Consider the following 17,135-nt stretch of genomic DNA (forward strand, 5'->3'; position numbering starts at 1 on the left):
GCAGGGCATGCGGCATTAACAAAACCTCTACCCTGAGCCGGTTCTAGCACCTGAATCCATTAATAGGTTGCTCCATTCCCCCCCCCCCCCCTTCCAGTTGTGAAAGTCTGGCTGCGTGGAGCATTCAAGACCACACAGAAGAGGCTAGTTCTCAATGAATCCACACCTTCCTTGTGCTTTCCAGCCAGTACTTGTGCTCCGTGTTATTTCAATAGTCTGAGTGTATTCTTACGTTGAGCCTACATAAGGGCGATGATTCACAGGGCTTGATGACTGTCAGATCTTTTTTTTTTCCTCTTTGTGCCGAATCCCTTAGACGAATGTAATGTTAACAATATGTGCATTTTTCATCAACTGACATGAATTACATGTGTTGTTTCTGTTTTTCCTTTTTCTATTTCAACCCTCTTCCCTCCCTCCCCCTCCCCTCCTGTGTTTCTTCTTAGTAAAAGCAGGTTATCTTCAGCCATGAATCCAGTCTACAGTCCTGTTCAGCCTGGCACTCCTTATGGAAACCCCAAGAACATGGCCTTCACAGGTGAGACATGCATCCACTTATGTGCTGGCTTCTTATACAGTCTGGAATATAATGGACAAGTATAGAATTAGAGTAAAGGGGCAGTATAATGTAAAATTGACTTTATATCGCATCACAAATGAGAGCTGCAGCTTCCAAGCCTCCTCCTCACAGAGCACCCCCTCCCCACTGCTCCCACTCCCAGCTCCTTCAGACTAGCCAGCAGGATTTAGCAAACACTGCACATCTGCTGAACTCACTATTTGATATATACATCATATTTGATATATACAGCATTTCTATAACAACTGAAGGCAACATAATTAGTTGATTGTGCTATAAAATGGCATTGTAGGTGGAAAACATATAATACTGCACCTTTAAACACATTTTATGTTCTATTTGAAAAGAGGTATCCTATTATCTAAAGATACTTTCCACCTGTTTCTGTTTTTGTCTGTTTGGCTGTCCATCAATCTATAATGTATACACGAGTCATTCATCCATTTACTGTGCATGCGTCACTTTTAACATTAGGTCTGGTTAGTATGTATTCAGCTAGTCTGTTCAAGTTATGCTGATTGAAATTATTTCGTTTCCTCCTTTTGTTGTGGGCTCACTTTCTGTTATCAAAGCCAGTACGTGGTTCACCCTGATAAACCCCCACAGTTAATTAAAATTAGCCTAAAATGTGATTTAGAGCACCTTTTCTCTGTGTGTAAAACGAGATGAATTCTGGTTTTTAATTTGCCATGTGAGATCGAGTCAAACAGGGAAGCTGCAAAACGACTAGTTGGAGCCTGACTGGGTCTGTTCTTCACTGAATAATTTATATTTTCAAAAGCAGAATAAGATGTTTAAAAAGAATCAAAAACCGTTTACAAGACGGTCAAATAAGTAAACACTGTAGGTATTTTAACAGTACCTAGACTGGTAACTGGTAGCTGTATTTCACACAAAATATGAGATACTTTAGGTACGATAACCTTGACTAATAGTGAACCGTTTTGATCACTTTGACGTCGATTGCGATTATGTGGGCACACATGTAGAGCTTAAGCAGCACAAGGACCGTCAGGAGGAGAACATAAAATAGCTGACAGTGAGTAAAAACTTTCATGAGTGCATAAGTGGGTGTGGGTTTTTTTTTTTTTTCTTTTTCTTTTTACAATTTCCTTCAGCTAAAGACAAACGGCAAAAACTTCGTCTATTTACTGAATTTTGAAACCGTTTCAAATTAAATGTTTATTGCAACAAGCTGTAACAAGCCGTTAGCTGGTTAATTAGTCTAGCTATTTGCAATCCTTGCACTGTTCTTTCTTGACTCTTTCTTTCTTTCTTTCTTGGCGTTTTTACTTCTTTCCTTTAACCCTTCCATTCTTCATTTCCTTTCTCGTGCTGCAGTTTCCTACCTTTTCCGTTTTCTCCCTATCATTCTCTCCTTCCTTATTGTTTTTTAAATTCCTTCTTTTCATTCATTCTTCCTTGCTTTGTTTCAGCCTCTTTTTTATTTTTCGCCCCCAGCTTCCACATTTAAAGCATGCCCACTGTTCATGCTAGTATTTTAGAATTTAAAACGGAGATAATGAACAGAGAACTCGGGAAAGTTGAGTATCAAGTCTATATTTTTACACTAAAGAAACTCTGTGCTCAGCAGTCTGATCAGTCTAGTGTGTGTTGATTAGAGTTAATGAGCCACAGCTGTCCTGGTGTCTTTTCAGCAGAGATGATGCTGAATGATGGACAAACTATACGTTTGCTGGTCAGATTCCCCCAGCAACCCATTCTTGATTAAATAAATATTACGAAGTTGTCATTTATGACCACTACTTAAAGTATTTTTCCATTAATATGTAAGGAAATCAAACGGTACTTTTAAAAAGACATTTTATATCCCTCTATTACCTGTTTAAAAGGGAAATTGCAAAAAATACAAAGGACAAATAATTCACATTATTATATTTTTACATTGGTCTTCTAGCAGAATTACATTTTCACATTCCAAGGTTTCTCTAAACCCTCAATCTTGGTGTTATTGACTCAAATATTCATTCCCTTTGTACACATGGAGACTGGCTCAAGCCTTCACTCAGACCATTCAGGCAGAAAATTGAATACAATAGAACAAGATACAAAAGCAGACTGTTTTCCATTTCCTAAGCCTTGGTAGGCATCGCTGCACATATTAAACCATCGCTCTGAACTATTTACTTAGGTCTTCACCAAACCTCTAAAGACTCCGCGAGTTAAATTCAGCGAGATTCTGAGGAGTTCTGGCTTTTAACTAGGTCATCAAAACCGTCTGGTGTTTCATCAAGTTTTCCTCTACGATCCCAAGGATCTGGTTTTAATTATTGTGAAAAGAATAAAAGTTGATTGAAGTGGGTAGCGACGTAAAGCTTTTTCCCCCCTACTTTTTTGGCAAACTTTATTTTAATCCAATGAAGTTTTTCCACTATTTACTAAACAGTTCACACACAATTAAGGTGTTGTCTTTGCTTTATGATTTCAATCTGTGGTCAGTCATGGTAGAGGGTTTCCTTTAAGCTTTTTCCAGTTTGAGCCTCTTCAGATACGTTTTATCTACGTTTCTTAACGTCTTGTCTTTATCAAATTAGTTAAGGGGATGTTGGGATATTTGTTGCCTCTCCTCTTCGATCCTTTGGGGGTTTTCCACCAAAGTTGCTTCACTGATTGCTAGTTTGTTCTTCACTGGTTCTGCAAAACAAAACCATACACCTCCTCTTACATTACAGAAAAAGGCTCTACAATGAGCACATGTTGAGTTTCTGTAGAGAACCACAGGCACACTGTGACTACACAAATCACATGACTTGTTTCAGTTTCCCTACAAGAACCTTAATATCTCCACCTCAGCTTACTAGTGTTGTATTAAACGGTCTGATTGAAAGCTGAAGCTCTGACCTGTAATGACCAGCCATAGTGGAATAATTTAAAGCACCTGGTGATGATAAAATGTCGAAAGTTTTACAAAATGGATTTGGAAACGGCACTTTTCAGTGCAGCTTTTTGCCATAGAGCGAGTTACCTACATAGTAGCATGCTGCGAATAATATAAAGATTGAGCTCATGTTATTCTGCTGCATTTTGTTTAAAGTCATAGTTTAGTAGTTTTGTCTTTTTAATTGGACAGATTTGAACTGATAGAAACCCTGAGAGTTTTAAACATGGCACTCAACATTTTGATTGGTTGTTGATCCTCACGAGCCCAATTTCAGTTCTTTACAAAACCGATTCTGTTCTCTGGCCCAGCTAAAAGTAAGAGCCGAGTTGGAATCGACAAAGTCTCACAACTCCAAAGGAATATATTCGGCATTAACTGTAGTGATTTCTCAAAATGTAGGTGGAAAATATCTGAGATTGGGGCAAAAACTAGCAAATGGTTTTCCAGTCCAATGCTCTAAAGCTGTGGATGAGAATTAATTTGCCAGTAATTATACTAATCATCACAAAACATTCCAACATACACAACAGATTTTTTTAAAATTTTAAATTTTATAAATTTTTAAAATGTCATCTTAACTAAAATTAAGATGACATTAATTTTAGTTAATGTCATCTTCAATTGGTCAACCAACCAATCAGTTAACGAATGTCACACATTAGTATCAATGGTTGTTCATGATCATCTCTGTCAAAACCTGTTAAATTTTAAAATGTTTCAACACATATATTACACCTTTTTCAATTTAAGTGTAAATCATAAAGTAAAAATGCTGTAAACATGTAGACATTTTTTGAGTTTAAGCGCCTCGTGGGTTTATACAAATTTCTAGCAAACCTGTTTAAAAGACATCCTAATGCATTTTGTGTACAAGACGAATCGATCCGATAGCTATGTGAGGCCCAGAGAGTCAAATTTGGCAATTTTACATAAATGACACCCCAGACCATTTCCAGCTCATTCCAACACCATCCAGTCAAGTGAGATGCTGTCCAGGTCAGTTCCACTTCCAACAAAACAGTCTGATTTAGTTAACTATTTAATGCCCTTCAATCAAAGATAATTACACTTAATTAATTTCTGTTGATGCTAAAGCAACACAAATAATTGCATAAATCAGTTACAATTCAACTGTATTTTGAAGGTTGCTTGTTGTGCTTCCTGTCGTTGCTTCTTGCCATCTCTCTCCGCGGCTTCACATTACATCCCAGCAAACTCTTCATCAGGTCGGATCTTTGTTGCTCGGCCCGACATGTGATTTATGACGCACAGCAGTGTGTGTCTACCCCCCCCTCACGTGCATCCTTATGCATTGCTAATGTTTCTGAATTTATGTCCTCCCACAGCATATTGGCAGGTGTGCCTTGTCTGCCTAATCGGTGAACGTTAGACACATTCAGCCGACTGTGTTATTGTTGCAAACGTTTTCGTTCTTTTTAACGACTGCCATCTGCGCACGTCCTGCTTCAAGCTAAATACTTTGTTCTACACTCGTTCGTATGTGTGTTGGGTGTTCCCTGTACTTATTTGGTGGGGTTTTGTAACATTTTTCTTTTCCACCTGTGTTCTTCCTCTCTCTCTCAGCCTATCCAGGAGGGTATCCAGCCACAGCTCCCACCTACACTCCGAACCTCTATCAAACAGGTAGTCCTGGGTATCCACCAGGTGAGCTTGAACTCTCACTGTTCTTCAAAAAAAGATAATAAAGCTGTCGGGTTTTCATTGCTGTTGTTAAGAGTTTTCTGCAGAAGAAAATCCAGCAAACAGGTTTTGATGAGGTCGGGTTAGAAGAAAAATGCATTTTTCTCTGGTTTAAAAATAAATAAAACCAGAACAGGCTGTTTTGGAAAGCTTTACCTAGTTACATCCTAATGTTTTTTGTTTTTTTTAATTATAAATCCCCAGTTTAGCTGGAACAGATTCATTATATGTTTAGGCAAATTAAGAATAACATTCTTGTACATTATCTACTAGTTTTTAACTAGTTGAAAGTAGAGAAAAATGGGAAAGTTTGTGTAACACATATTCTAATATTTTGTCTAAATTGTCATAAGTAATTATTATGAAATTTAATTAATACTGCAAGAAGAAATTTGGGTAACTTGGATTTTTTAAAAAAAACGCTCGACTTGCATGCCTGTGTCAAAACGTCCACTTAAGCTGACTGTTGTATTTGCTTTAAGGAAAATGTAATTTGACAATAACTTGTATCACTCAACGTATTTCTTTGTAGTTCATTCAAGTTTTACATTTAAATCACAATGATCTTAAAAGGATGTTTTCACTTACTGGAACGAAACATTATGTTGTCATTTTCATAAACGTCTAGAAGATTTTGATGGCTATATTTAAAGCTAGAGCTGCACAATATATCTGATTACATTTGTCATGACAATACTTAACTGCACATTTTCCTGACAGCCTTACTTCAAACTGGGAAATCATCAGTCGTATTCAACAAATTACTTTAGTTAAAAGAAATAAAAATAAAAAAAAGACGTAAATTTAGACTTGTTTGCAACTGTTGATGCTGGACTGAAATAACGAGCAAACCTGCAGGTTTCCTTCAGTGCCTCTGATTAAAGTCTTTACGTGGCATCTTACTGTGCTTCTGGTTTATTCAAAATGTTTCTGAAAACAACTTACTACCCAATGGGTAAACATGGTGGGTGTTGTGCAACAATGAGTCTGACTTGGCTGTGAATCACTAAGCAATAGTTGAGGGTAATTATGAACAAAACTAGTAATTTAGATCAAAATTGCCCAGTGGGGCCACCACCTGATCGTCAGGAAAATAGCAGCCAAATAGTTTAGTCTGCTATTGTCTATGTGATCCTGCTTGAAAAGGTTTAGGCATTGAAATAATAGATGGAGAGATGAGCATAGTACTGGCAATTTATTTTATTTATTTATTTGTGAACAGGAGTACGCTATAAATTCATGGGGAAAAAAACAACAACTAACTGATATCTATTATACAAGATTACCAGCAAAAATAACTTAACATTACAATGAAAGATTTGTTATGACGTACCTTTCAGGCACATTGTGCTGTAAAATCACGCCGTCAACTGTTAACTTCAGTTACAATGAAAATGCTGCACATCTTAAAATAATTTAGAAGTTTCACTTGGCATCATATCTGACGCCTCTTCTCTTTAAGAACCTCGGATTTGGAAACGAGACCAAAATAATTCTCAACAAATTCAGATTAGTTTGCGGATTAACATACTGTGGGTTCGTCACACAGCATCACCAAAATCATGCAAGAATGAAACATGAAGTGACTCAGAATTATATAGAAATACCGCAGTTTAATATGAACATCCATGCTTGAAGACCAAGGTTTGTATTGGAGACTTTTGAAAATGAGGCCAAATTAGCTCTAAACTAATTAAAATTAGTTTCAGACTAAGTTGATATTATTTGGATATGTGTTCAAACAACCATGTTACAAAGCACAACTATAGTGAAGAGAAAACATTATTTAGAGAAATGATGTTTAATAATTTCCTGAATTATTAAACATTTGGACTATTGATTCTTAGTCCATCGATCGTCACCACAGTGACTAATCGCGATGAATCTAATTTAGTATTTTGGGATACCAGCATAAACTGACATAAGTTATTTTAAACTATCTCTTTTAAGTCAATTTATAACAATGTTGGCTGTTGTTAAAGAGGGCAGCTATTATAGGAATGCGGTCGCACTGAAGATGACTTAAACCTCAGTAGATACCGTAGGTTAGCATTTACCTTTTGAGAAAACTGACATTTAACAGGTTCTTAGGAGTATTTACATTGACTAGTGGAAAGAGAGAAAGGAAAAATGCAGGTAAAACAGAATAAACTTGCACGCCATGATTAAAACAATTCTTAATCAGTTATCTTATAAAACACTGTTTACATCAGACTCCATGGCCTGCTTCTCCCCTGCTCAGCTCCTCCAGACTAGCCAGCAGCAATTAGCAAACACCTGGCAGAACTGTTAATCATTATAGGAGCTTCTGAGTGCTGGTTTAAGAAGGAGAAAAAAAAAATGTATTAAAGGGTTAATAGAGGAGCTCTATTATGATGACTTCCTGAAGGCGGAGTTTCAGAAAGAACACAAGTTTTTAAAGAGGTACAGGCCCAATTTTGAGGCGTTAAATTGGGAAGTAAAATTTAAGTCATATTTGATAATCATAAGAATTTTTATTACAAATGATTATGCTATAAAATGACGTGTGCCTGGAAAACGCATTACATTGCCCCTTTAAGAACAGGGAACCTCCTAACTCAGAGGTTCGTAATAATCTACAGATCTTTAATTATTGAAAGAGATGAGTAACGTAGGAAGGATAAGCACACCCTCACATAAAGCAGCTGCGGGTCTGCTCCATTAAACCTTCAGATGGGTAAATGATCAACAACTCTGGGCAGTTGTAATCGCTTCAATCTGTGTCTCAGAACATAAACGCCGAAATATTTTAACGTTACCGTTAAAAATCTCTCGAAGGCTTCGATTACAGCATTACTCTTTCAATCTCTATATCCAATGAGACCTTGAAGCAGATGTCTGACCTTTCTTTTAATTTAGCCTTTCAAGTAAGGCTGGCTCATTACATCAATGTGTTTAAATGCGAACGACAGAAAAAATTTGAACTTTAGTGTAATTGTAACGAAACAGAAAATATAAACTTGAGAGGAAATGAAGCTGGGAGGTGACTGAAATGCCAGCGATATAAACCATGGCATAGCATTTCTTTTGTTAAAAAAGAAAAAAGGTCTTATTGTAATATTGATATATTTTAAGAAACTGATTTGTGGGTTGTTTACTGTAAGTCTTAATAACCAAAATTAACATAAAATAAATCCCTCTGTGTGTAAAATGAATAACGTTCCTGAAATCAATTAACTTTTTATTGACATTACCCTTTTCAAATGGTATTTATGTACAATGGGATTTGACTCTTGGGTTTATAAAAACATAAAAAAAAAACAAATGGCTTCATTGTTAAAACATAGATGTTAGAAAATAATCATTTAAATACAATATGCTGTGCATTTCCAGACTCGATTAGTAATCATAAAATGTAAGGATTTTAATGATAAGAAGTCTGGTTATTTTTTTTTTCTTCCATTACTGAGCAAACCCAATTATGTGAGCATTAGGGGGGTGACAGAGAGAGAGAACAGAGCGAAGGGTCAATGATTTATATTCATATCATATAAGAAATGAATGTCCCTCAATGACTTGGTGAATTTGTCAAAACTGAATTCCATTAGCAAGACGAAATCGGCATTTCCCCTCCAGTGTTTTCCTGTCCTTTTTGATTTGGTCTGTAACAAAGGAAGGAGCAGGTTTTCTAGACTCCTCCTTTGCTCCTTCTGAAGCTGCCTCCTCTCTTCCTCTGCCTCAGCTTAGGTTCATCTTTTGGAAGTCGAGCAAAACATCAGATCTGCTTTTGTTCTTACAGAAACCTGAGCCTTTCTGTTGTGGCTGCGTCGTCTGATTGCCGACTCCGTTCTGCTGGGCTTGATTTATGAGGGGATTAAAATAGTTCATTTTCTTTCCCCCTCAACATGAATGATTCGCAAGATAAAACCAGTTGTGGTCTGATTGAAAACACGTCTTCGGTCGTTTTTCATCAAGACCATTGACGGACCGTTTTTTTCTTTTTTTTGTTTTTTGTTTTTTTTTCTGTCTGCGCTTCTTTTGTGCGGCTGTCTCTCACCACGGTCTCTTAATGCCCTGCGTGGACATCAGAGCAGAGTTTGACCGTGAAAGCATGCACACACACACGTACATACACACACGCTCCAGCATACAATCACCGGTAGCGAGAACAGCTCCAGCATCTCTTTGTTCCCTTGTCCTTGTGTAAGAGAAGGGCTTTTCATAAGCTATGCAGCAGCTAGCTAGTAGCATGTTTGACCTTCAGGCTCCATCCTGTGGCTGCTCAGAGGTACTGCACCCCCTCAGAGCAGTCTACATAAGAACGCAGCCCAATGAGACTAATACCATCTTTCAAATAGTGATGTAACCTTTGTGAAGTGAGGATTCTCTGCTAAATTATTTAATGCCTACCATGTTTCCCTGCAATAAAAGTGATGTCTTAAATTTGGCCCATAGTCACTGATTACACAGCTTCTTTCCTCTTTCCCTGCACGCTAAAAGAAGGTTTTGATTCAAAGCTCCAGTTTAAGCCTGCTAAATCAGATTTTTTTTCTTTTCTTTTTTTTTCTTTTTTTGATATATGGGTATTTCTATGCTGATTATGAGGCTGAACTCTTCTTTAAACAGAAACAGTCCCCATCTGGTGGTCTTTACAGGAAATGCAAATAATAAAGTGGCAAAATTGACATCCCTCATGGTCTTGAGACACATCTTTCAAAGTTTCTTAGAGGAAAACTGTTTAATATTTGACTTCTCCCCCGCCCCCACTTTTGACAATTCTTTTTCTTAAGTTATTTTGGCGTAATGGATTTATAGCAGCGTCTGAGCGGCAACAGCGGCTCATTTCAGGAGCTATTTTTTTTATTCACGCTCGGCTCATAGTGAAAAGCCTGGTATAATTATCTGACTCTGCACTTCCCTTTTTAGCTCCCTCCCAGGCTTTCGGCATCTTATCAGCGGTTACTGCTTTAGGTTTTATTGCTCTTATCAGCTTGGATTGAATAAGCAGTTGGTTGCCGTTTTTTTATCTGGAGAAATGCTTCCGACTCCACTGAAAAGGCAAAAAATAGAAGCAGAAATATTCATCTCAAAACCACGCGTGATGTTTCACATTTCCAGGTTTTGCCCCCCACCCCAGAAAAGATGGGAATAAAACCAGAATTTGATACACTTGTATAAATTGCTTGAGTTTTGTATTTTCATTTTAGTTTTTGTGAAATTCTCCTAATTTATTTTAATAATCGAAAGTGATTTTTTATTTATTTTTTTTTAATATACATAAAATTTTGAACTGCTTAGCATTTGTTTGATTAATTTAAGTTGTTTTCTGGATATTTGCAGGATACACCCCAGCGGGAACCCCATACAAAGTGCCCCCCACTCAGTCAAATGGAGCACCTCCTCCCTACACCCCCACTCCCACCCCATACCCCACAGCTATGTACCCCATCCGCAGTGCCTACCCTCAGCAGAACATTTACGCACAGGTAAGGACATCGCAGATGACATTGCCTTGGAAATGCCTCTGCGTTTGCTGTCCCACCCGTTTGGCTGCCTCCGCCATTTAACGTTTGTTTCTCCTTGCTGGCAACATCGATTCTCTGTCTATTAAAAAACAATTTGTTGAAGCATTTTTGCCAAACTTGCAAACCAAATGCCGTGCAGTCTGTGCAATGGCTCGGGAACGAGACGTTTTCCAAATCTCGACGTTAAAACAAACTGTCGGAGGAGATTTAGAGCGTCTCCCGATTCGTTTTTCTTGTTTTAGGGGATTTACAGAATGTGTTCTTTAAATGCGACTGGATTTATTCAGCCATTTATCTCTGTTCATACCACTTTCATCATGCTCTGGCCTTCACATTACATGGATATTTATTTAACGTTTAGTTTCAAAGTCCCAAGTAAAAAAAACGTTGCCTTCAGAGCTGTGATGAAGCACTTTAATACTGTTATAATTCTTCCATGCTGTACATGTGGCAGCCCCAACCCCCCACCCCCGTCGCTAGCCTCACTAAGAGCTCTTTTAACTTGTTTTCTTTGACAGGGAGCATACTACACCCAACCAGTATACGCGGCCCAGCCACATGTGATCCATCACACCACTGTGGTGCAGCCCAACAGCATCCCCTCCACAGCCCTCTACCCTGCCCCAGTCCCTGTTCCTGCCCCCCGTAACAACGGCATGCCTACCATGGGGATGGTAGCCGGGACAACCATGGCCATGAGCGCAGGTAGGACCAATACTCCCTCCAGAATGTGCACAAAGCGAGACCCTGCAACTGTCAACTACTATTCCTTGTGAAACCATTAATCTCCCTTATGCTTTTTCCACATTTTGTCACTTTGCAACCACAAATGTTAAAGTTTTCTATTGCGTTTTTATGTGATGAAACAAGTCAAAGTAGTGCATGTTTCTAATTGTATTCCAGTAAAAATCTAAAGTCGGCCGTTCATTGGATTGCAGCTCTCCTGGCTCAGAGCTATTGGTCCCTGTTTTCACTGAAACTCCCAGCTGCAAGTCCTTTGTTCCACGTCTCCAAATTAGCATCTAGATTAAAATATTTAGTTTTTATTTTCAAAACGGCATCGGTGGCAGTTTTGTATCCTGTCGCTGATGGATTTAGATTTGGACTTTGCGTCATTCATGCAATTATGTAGAGCGTCCCGTTGTATCTCTGGTTACATGTTTAGAGTCAGAAGGTGACCTTTTGGGTGAACCTCAAAGCTTTTGAAACATGTGCTTTCTTTTGCCCTCTTTTTTTTTTTTAGCTCCATCCATCATTGCCATCATTTCTGACTGAGCTCTACACCCTAACAAAATAAGAATGACCCACACAATGAGGCTGTCACTGCCATCTTTTAAAATAAAATAGAATAAGTCATTGTTGTTCTGCATATGGGAAATTGAGTTTATCTGGACCTGGTCAGAGTGATCATTTGTTACAAAACATTTGAATTCAGGAAAATACTGCTAAGTAAAACAGAAATTATTCACCAGAAAGCAGCTTATGTTTGTATTCAGACTTCGGATTGCGAGCCGACGTGGCTGCAGGTTAGAATGAGTGCTTCAGTGTGTGCGAACTTTAAACGGGACACACTATGGCTTTTTTTCTTTTTCTTTTCAACGACGGTTCTCTGACATTAATACCAAATTTGTGGAATGCTCAACCAATAGTTGTCGTTAACGGATTCTCCCAGCTGAGCTGTGTCTCTCTGCAGCTCCTCCAGAGTTAGCTTGGGCGTATTGGCTGCTTCTCTGAGTTGTGCTCTCCATTCCTGGCCTTAGATGCAGGCTTGAACGTTTTTTGTGCTTTTTAGAGTTTCTAACCCAGCCCTGCTTTCGAGAGCGTACACGGTTTGTGGTCGTAACGTGACATAAAAGTTAGCAGGGTTTCTGTACTTTTCTGAGGCCGTGTATGAGAGAGGAGCTTCTTTCACATTAATGCTGGTGTTAAATGTGCGTAGGGACTCTGCTGACAACGCCCCAGCACCCACCAATTGGAGCACACCCAGTTACTGTGCCAACCTACAGGCCCCAAGGGACCCCCGGTTACAGCTACGTACCGCCTCACTGGTAGAGCCCACCCATCATGTGAGTATCCACAGAGAGAATCCCTCCGCCTCCTCTTCTCCCGCCGTTTACTCCCCCCCGACCCCCTCCAAACAAACAAACTCTGCAGCTTGGCGTTAACCCGTGCTGCTCTTCTCTGCTCACGCCACCAGATCTGGAGTCCACCATCGTATGCAACTGCTCAAATGTTACACGAGCTCCCAGCGGTAACCACAAGAACTCGGCACCTGTCTGCAAGAACAAAACTAAAGTGCAACAGCCACTTTACTACTATTATTATTATTATTATTATTATTATGCGACATTCTCTAATGTTTTTACAAAGGCTGCTTTTGTTTTTATTATTCTCTCTTCTGTTTATTTGCCAACCAGTCATTACGGTCTTATTTTATTTCCTCTCGATTGTTTAGTTTTAATTCCTCTATTTTTATTTTTTTATTTTATTTTGATGTTTTTTTGCCGCGTCTTTCATTGGAACTCCAGAAAGGACTCTCGACCAATCGCAGGTGTCGGTCGGTCGCTCCTGTTTTTGTGTTGTGCTGGTGTGTGTGCTCCCCGCCTGCTGCCGCCGCCGCCGCTGCTGCTCACTTTGCTGGAAAATATTGGGCATCATCATCATCATCAAAGACTATTGACTAATGCTGCCAAATTTTCTAACAACTAGATATCAGCACAGGGTTTTAACATCATCAGATAATTTTTTCTTCCTTTTTTTAAGGGGATAATAATATTTTTTAATGTCCTTTATACTACCAACCTCAATTGCTTTGCCTTTTTATTTTTTCCTGCCTTCCTCTTCATCCCTATTTTTTCCTGATTGTTTGATTCTCAGTCCGATCTCACTTGTCTTCCAACACGTAGTAGCTGTGTGTCCGTCATCCCTTCTGCCACATTCGTCGGTGCTGTGAGCACTTACAGATCACGACCCGTCGTGTTTTCGCATTTACGCTGTACCTAGTACACACTAACGAAAAAGATTCGCCGACTTCATGCTAGACTCTATGCAGGCTGGTTTGTTGGGACACTATTGGAATGTTAACCTATCTAGTTTGGGTCACAACAGTGACTCTTTGGCCTGTGGGTTTTTGCATTTAAACTAATTTAGGGGTTTTTTGGGGATTACACTTAAACACACTCACACGTAGTGGCACTTACTGGACAGTACCTCCAGTTGTAAAACACACAAAAAGAAACATGGCTATCTGGCAGGTACTGCCAGCACAGAATGAGTTTAAAGAGATTGTGGGTGGGGNGGGGGTGTAACACATTGAAAGGCAGGCGAAGAATTTCAAAGTACAAGACATTTAAGTGTGTGACGTTTCTCCTTTAAAGGCGGACGGCACATTGTGGCTATTTTTGTATTCTACATCGATTTTCTGTCTTCTCTTCTGGCTGTGGTCGTGCCATCTCCTTCAACTTCCCAGGCGAGGACTAATAAACAAACACACGACAGCTGAGGCAAATTTAATGAAGGCCCAATGCACTTCAGCGTCATCCACTGCTGCTGAATGACAGGTGGGGGTTGGGGGGGGCTTTTGTAGGTCTAACAGAAAACGCGACGCACCGACTCAAATGCTGTTGTGAATTTTGTTTCTTCCTCGTTTGTCCTCGTCTGGGGAAGATTTGTGTAGAAGGTTAGACTGATTGTGGGGGTTTAATACTTGGATAAGGCCCAGTGGCTTTTTTTTTCTTTGTTTGTTTAGGATTTACTCTGAGGAAAATAAATCCCACTAGCATCTAGGCTTAGGCTAGATGCTAGTGTTCACTTGTAAGATAAATTCAGGTCATTTTAGATATCATCACTCTGACAGAAGTTATGCAGATATCTGCAGATATTTGCATAACTGCAGGTTAAACACCGGTTACACCTGCATCCAGGTGTAACCGGTGTTTGAAACCGCTAAAGTTTCCTGTCGTACCGTTCGTAATGTTTCAAGGTTTTTTTTTTGTTTTTTTGTTTGTTTTTTTACTGAGATGCAAGAGAAAGTGGCAGTGTGCCCAAGGATTTTTTTCTCTGATTGCATGGAGCCCCTTCCTCAGCTATGGCTGTGCACTGCTAGCCAGCTGGCTAAAAGGAACCTGCTACATTTCATAGGCTGTCTTGATTACAAAATGACAAAGTTGGCCAGTTAGGAATATTTTTAGAACACGGCTGCACAATTTAGTGAAAAGATTAAATTGCAACATTAAAGTTAAGCATTAGGATGATAATGATTTGCAACTAAATAACATTTTATGTGAGATTTGTATCAGGTGTGGGCATAAAAGGTGGCAAAAATGTATCCAGCTGCCCATATAGGATTGGCAACAGTTTTGAAACATCGGCACATGCCAAATGTTTCAGTTCGCTATTTTGTGTAGCCCTATTTTGAATATTTCATGTTGCAAGCACTTGAAAGCATTTCCTCAAATATAGCTGCTCTCAACTCGGTTTGTGAGCATTAAAAGTTTATAAATCTAGTAATCGATATGTAATTTTAATAGCAGAAGAAATAACTTGCGACGTATTTTAAATGAAAGCAATGACATTGTGTTGTAGTTTCACGTTTTTGTCGAAATTGAGAAACTTTTCTTCTTTTTTTTTTTTTTCTTTTTTTTTTTTAAACTCGAGGTTATCATACAATCAGGATCTTGTGCCGGCCCATGCCCAACTCTGAGATCCATCCTAACTCTGAGATCTGTACAGTGCAGGTCGGTATTACAGGAAGCATTTACTGCTGGCGTGTGGATGTAGTGGTTTGATTATTGCAATAAATTAAGAGCGGGCGCCTCCATCTGTTGACAGCCTTTGTGAGTTTGTTTTTTAAAAAAATAAAATAAAAAATCGTGATATCCAAATAGGGAGTCGAGGCTGCTCGCGCTGCCAACGTTCAATAAGTAATACTGCAAAGAAGTTAAGAACATATCAGAACTTTTGTGGGTATTGAATAACATTGCAAGGAATTATTGCACAACATAAGATAAAGGAAAAAAAAACTTGACTATACTATAATTTAATGCTAAGTAACAGGTACTTAGGCTTTGTAGTGCAAAAAAAAGGAGAAAAAGCAATTTATATCATAATTAAAACAATAAGGTGGAGTGTTTGAATTATTATTAGTCAAGATGTTTGTACACTAGTAGGTTAATTCTTAAGACGATATTGCATAACGCCGCTGTCGGAGGAAAATAAAAATTTCACTGAATATATTGTGGATAATATTGATGAAGAGTTTCAACCGTGACCAGATCCTGTATATTTAAAATTGATTGCAAGACTGAATAATAATAATAATAATAATAATAATAATAATAAAAGAAAAAAAAAGCAGGATTTTCTTGCGACAGCAGCAATGTTCCTCTACATTAGGATTATTTAACCAACCACTACTTTTGTCAGTATTTCTGAATTAAAATCCTCTTGTTTGCTTTGTTTCTTCTCCTTCTCTCCCTTAGGTCAGTTGAACGTAATGGGTATGCATAATATTCAGGTGTCTTTCACTATAGCATTGGATTTCTAGGTTAAAAAAAAACAACATGCAGTATATTTAAAGAGCGAGTGGTACAGTAATGTATTTCTAGCTAAGCATGGTTGCATTAATGTGGCAGCTACTGTTTGTGCTTTTATTTAAGGTTTTTTTTTTGTTTGTTTTTTTGTTTAGTTTTTTTTACTGCATCCCTGTCCTCTACATATCTTTCACTTGGAGGGGAGAAGTTACCGCGGTGTCTGTAGATTATTGGAAGTTGTGGAATTTGGCACCAGATTCCCACAGGCTTTTTATTACTTTATTTTTTTTAATTTTTTTTAATACCTGCTTCCTAGACACGCTGAGGGAAGTAGAGGATGAGTGACAGAGCTGAAGTGGAGGATAAATGTGTCCAATCGTCTGTCTGTTTTAGCTCCATAGCTGCAAGGATGTATCGAATGATGTCTAAAAAAAAAAAACCCTTCAGCCTCCATTCTCTTTTTTTTGTTTATATTTAATTTTCCTGTGCCATATTTCATCAATTGTTATTCAGTAACCAAGTTTCTTCTCCCTAATAACTGATGAGCTCTGAGTCCTTGTTACGTCTTGCTTCCCGTGGAATCTGTGTTTTCCTATCGCTGTCCTTTTTTTGTCGCGTTGTTGACTCTTATTACTCGTCTGACTTTTTAAACTTACTGTACCCTACGTGTCTGACTTGTTTTTACTCCGTGCCATTTTGCGTCTCCCTTCAGACACTTCATTTCTCCAACCTTCGGGGATGCAAAATGATGTCTGTCCCCAGTCCTTTTTCCACTCTTACCTCGATTGAACTTTTTTTTTTTTTCTCTTGTTTTGTTTTTCTTCAGTTTGACCTTTGCTACACTCAACATCCTCACCTAAACTGCAGTCTTATTGAATTGTATCATGATTGCTGCCATTTTTTGTGTCAGCTGACCCTGTTTAACACTAGATGTC

The 17,135-nt window shown here is 38.5% G+C and overlaps 1 protein-coding gene across 2 annotated transcripts in view; it reads left to right on the forward strand.

Moving 5' to 3' along the window:
- The window catches only part of fam168a (family with sequence similarity 168 member A), a 32,783-nt gene extending 16,150 nt beyond the window's left edge, over positions 1 to 16,633 (forward strand). Inside the window, exons 3-8 of one of the 2 annotated variants that reach the window (XM_016676949.1) lie at positions 447 to 538; positions 5,067 to 5,147; positions 10,485 to 10,630; positions 11,188 to 11,374; positions 12,609 to 12,736; positions 12,860 to 16,633. In XM_016676949.1, coding sequence (XP_016532435.1) covers positions 447 to 538; positions 5,067 to 5,147; positions 10,485 to 10,630; positions 11,188 to 11,374; positions 12,609 to 12,721 — 619 coding nt within the window. In that variant the 3' untranslated portion in view covers positions 12,722 to 12,736; positions 12,860 to 16,633. The remainder of the gene's footprint in view (positions 1 to 446; positions 539 to 5,066; positions 5,148 to 10,484; positions 10,631 to 11,187; positions 11,375 to 12,608; positions 12,737 to 12,859) is intronic. The other variant, XM_007563023.2, reaches the window with a different exon arrangement.
- Positions 16,634 to 17,135: the final 502 nt, after the last annotated feature.

The sequence above is a fragment of the Poecilia formosa genome, unplaced genomic scaffold, assembly GCF_000485575.1.
Source record: "Poecilia formosa unplaced genomic scaffold, Poecilia_formosa-5.1.2 Scaffold144, whole genome shotgun sequence".
NCBI lineage: Eukaryota > Metazoa > Chordata > Actinopteri > Cyprinodontiformes > Poeciliidae > Poecilia > Poecilia formosa.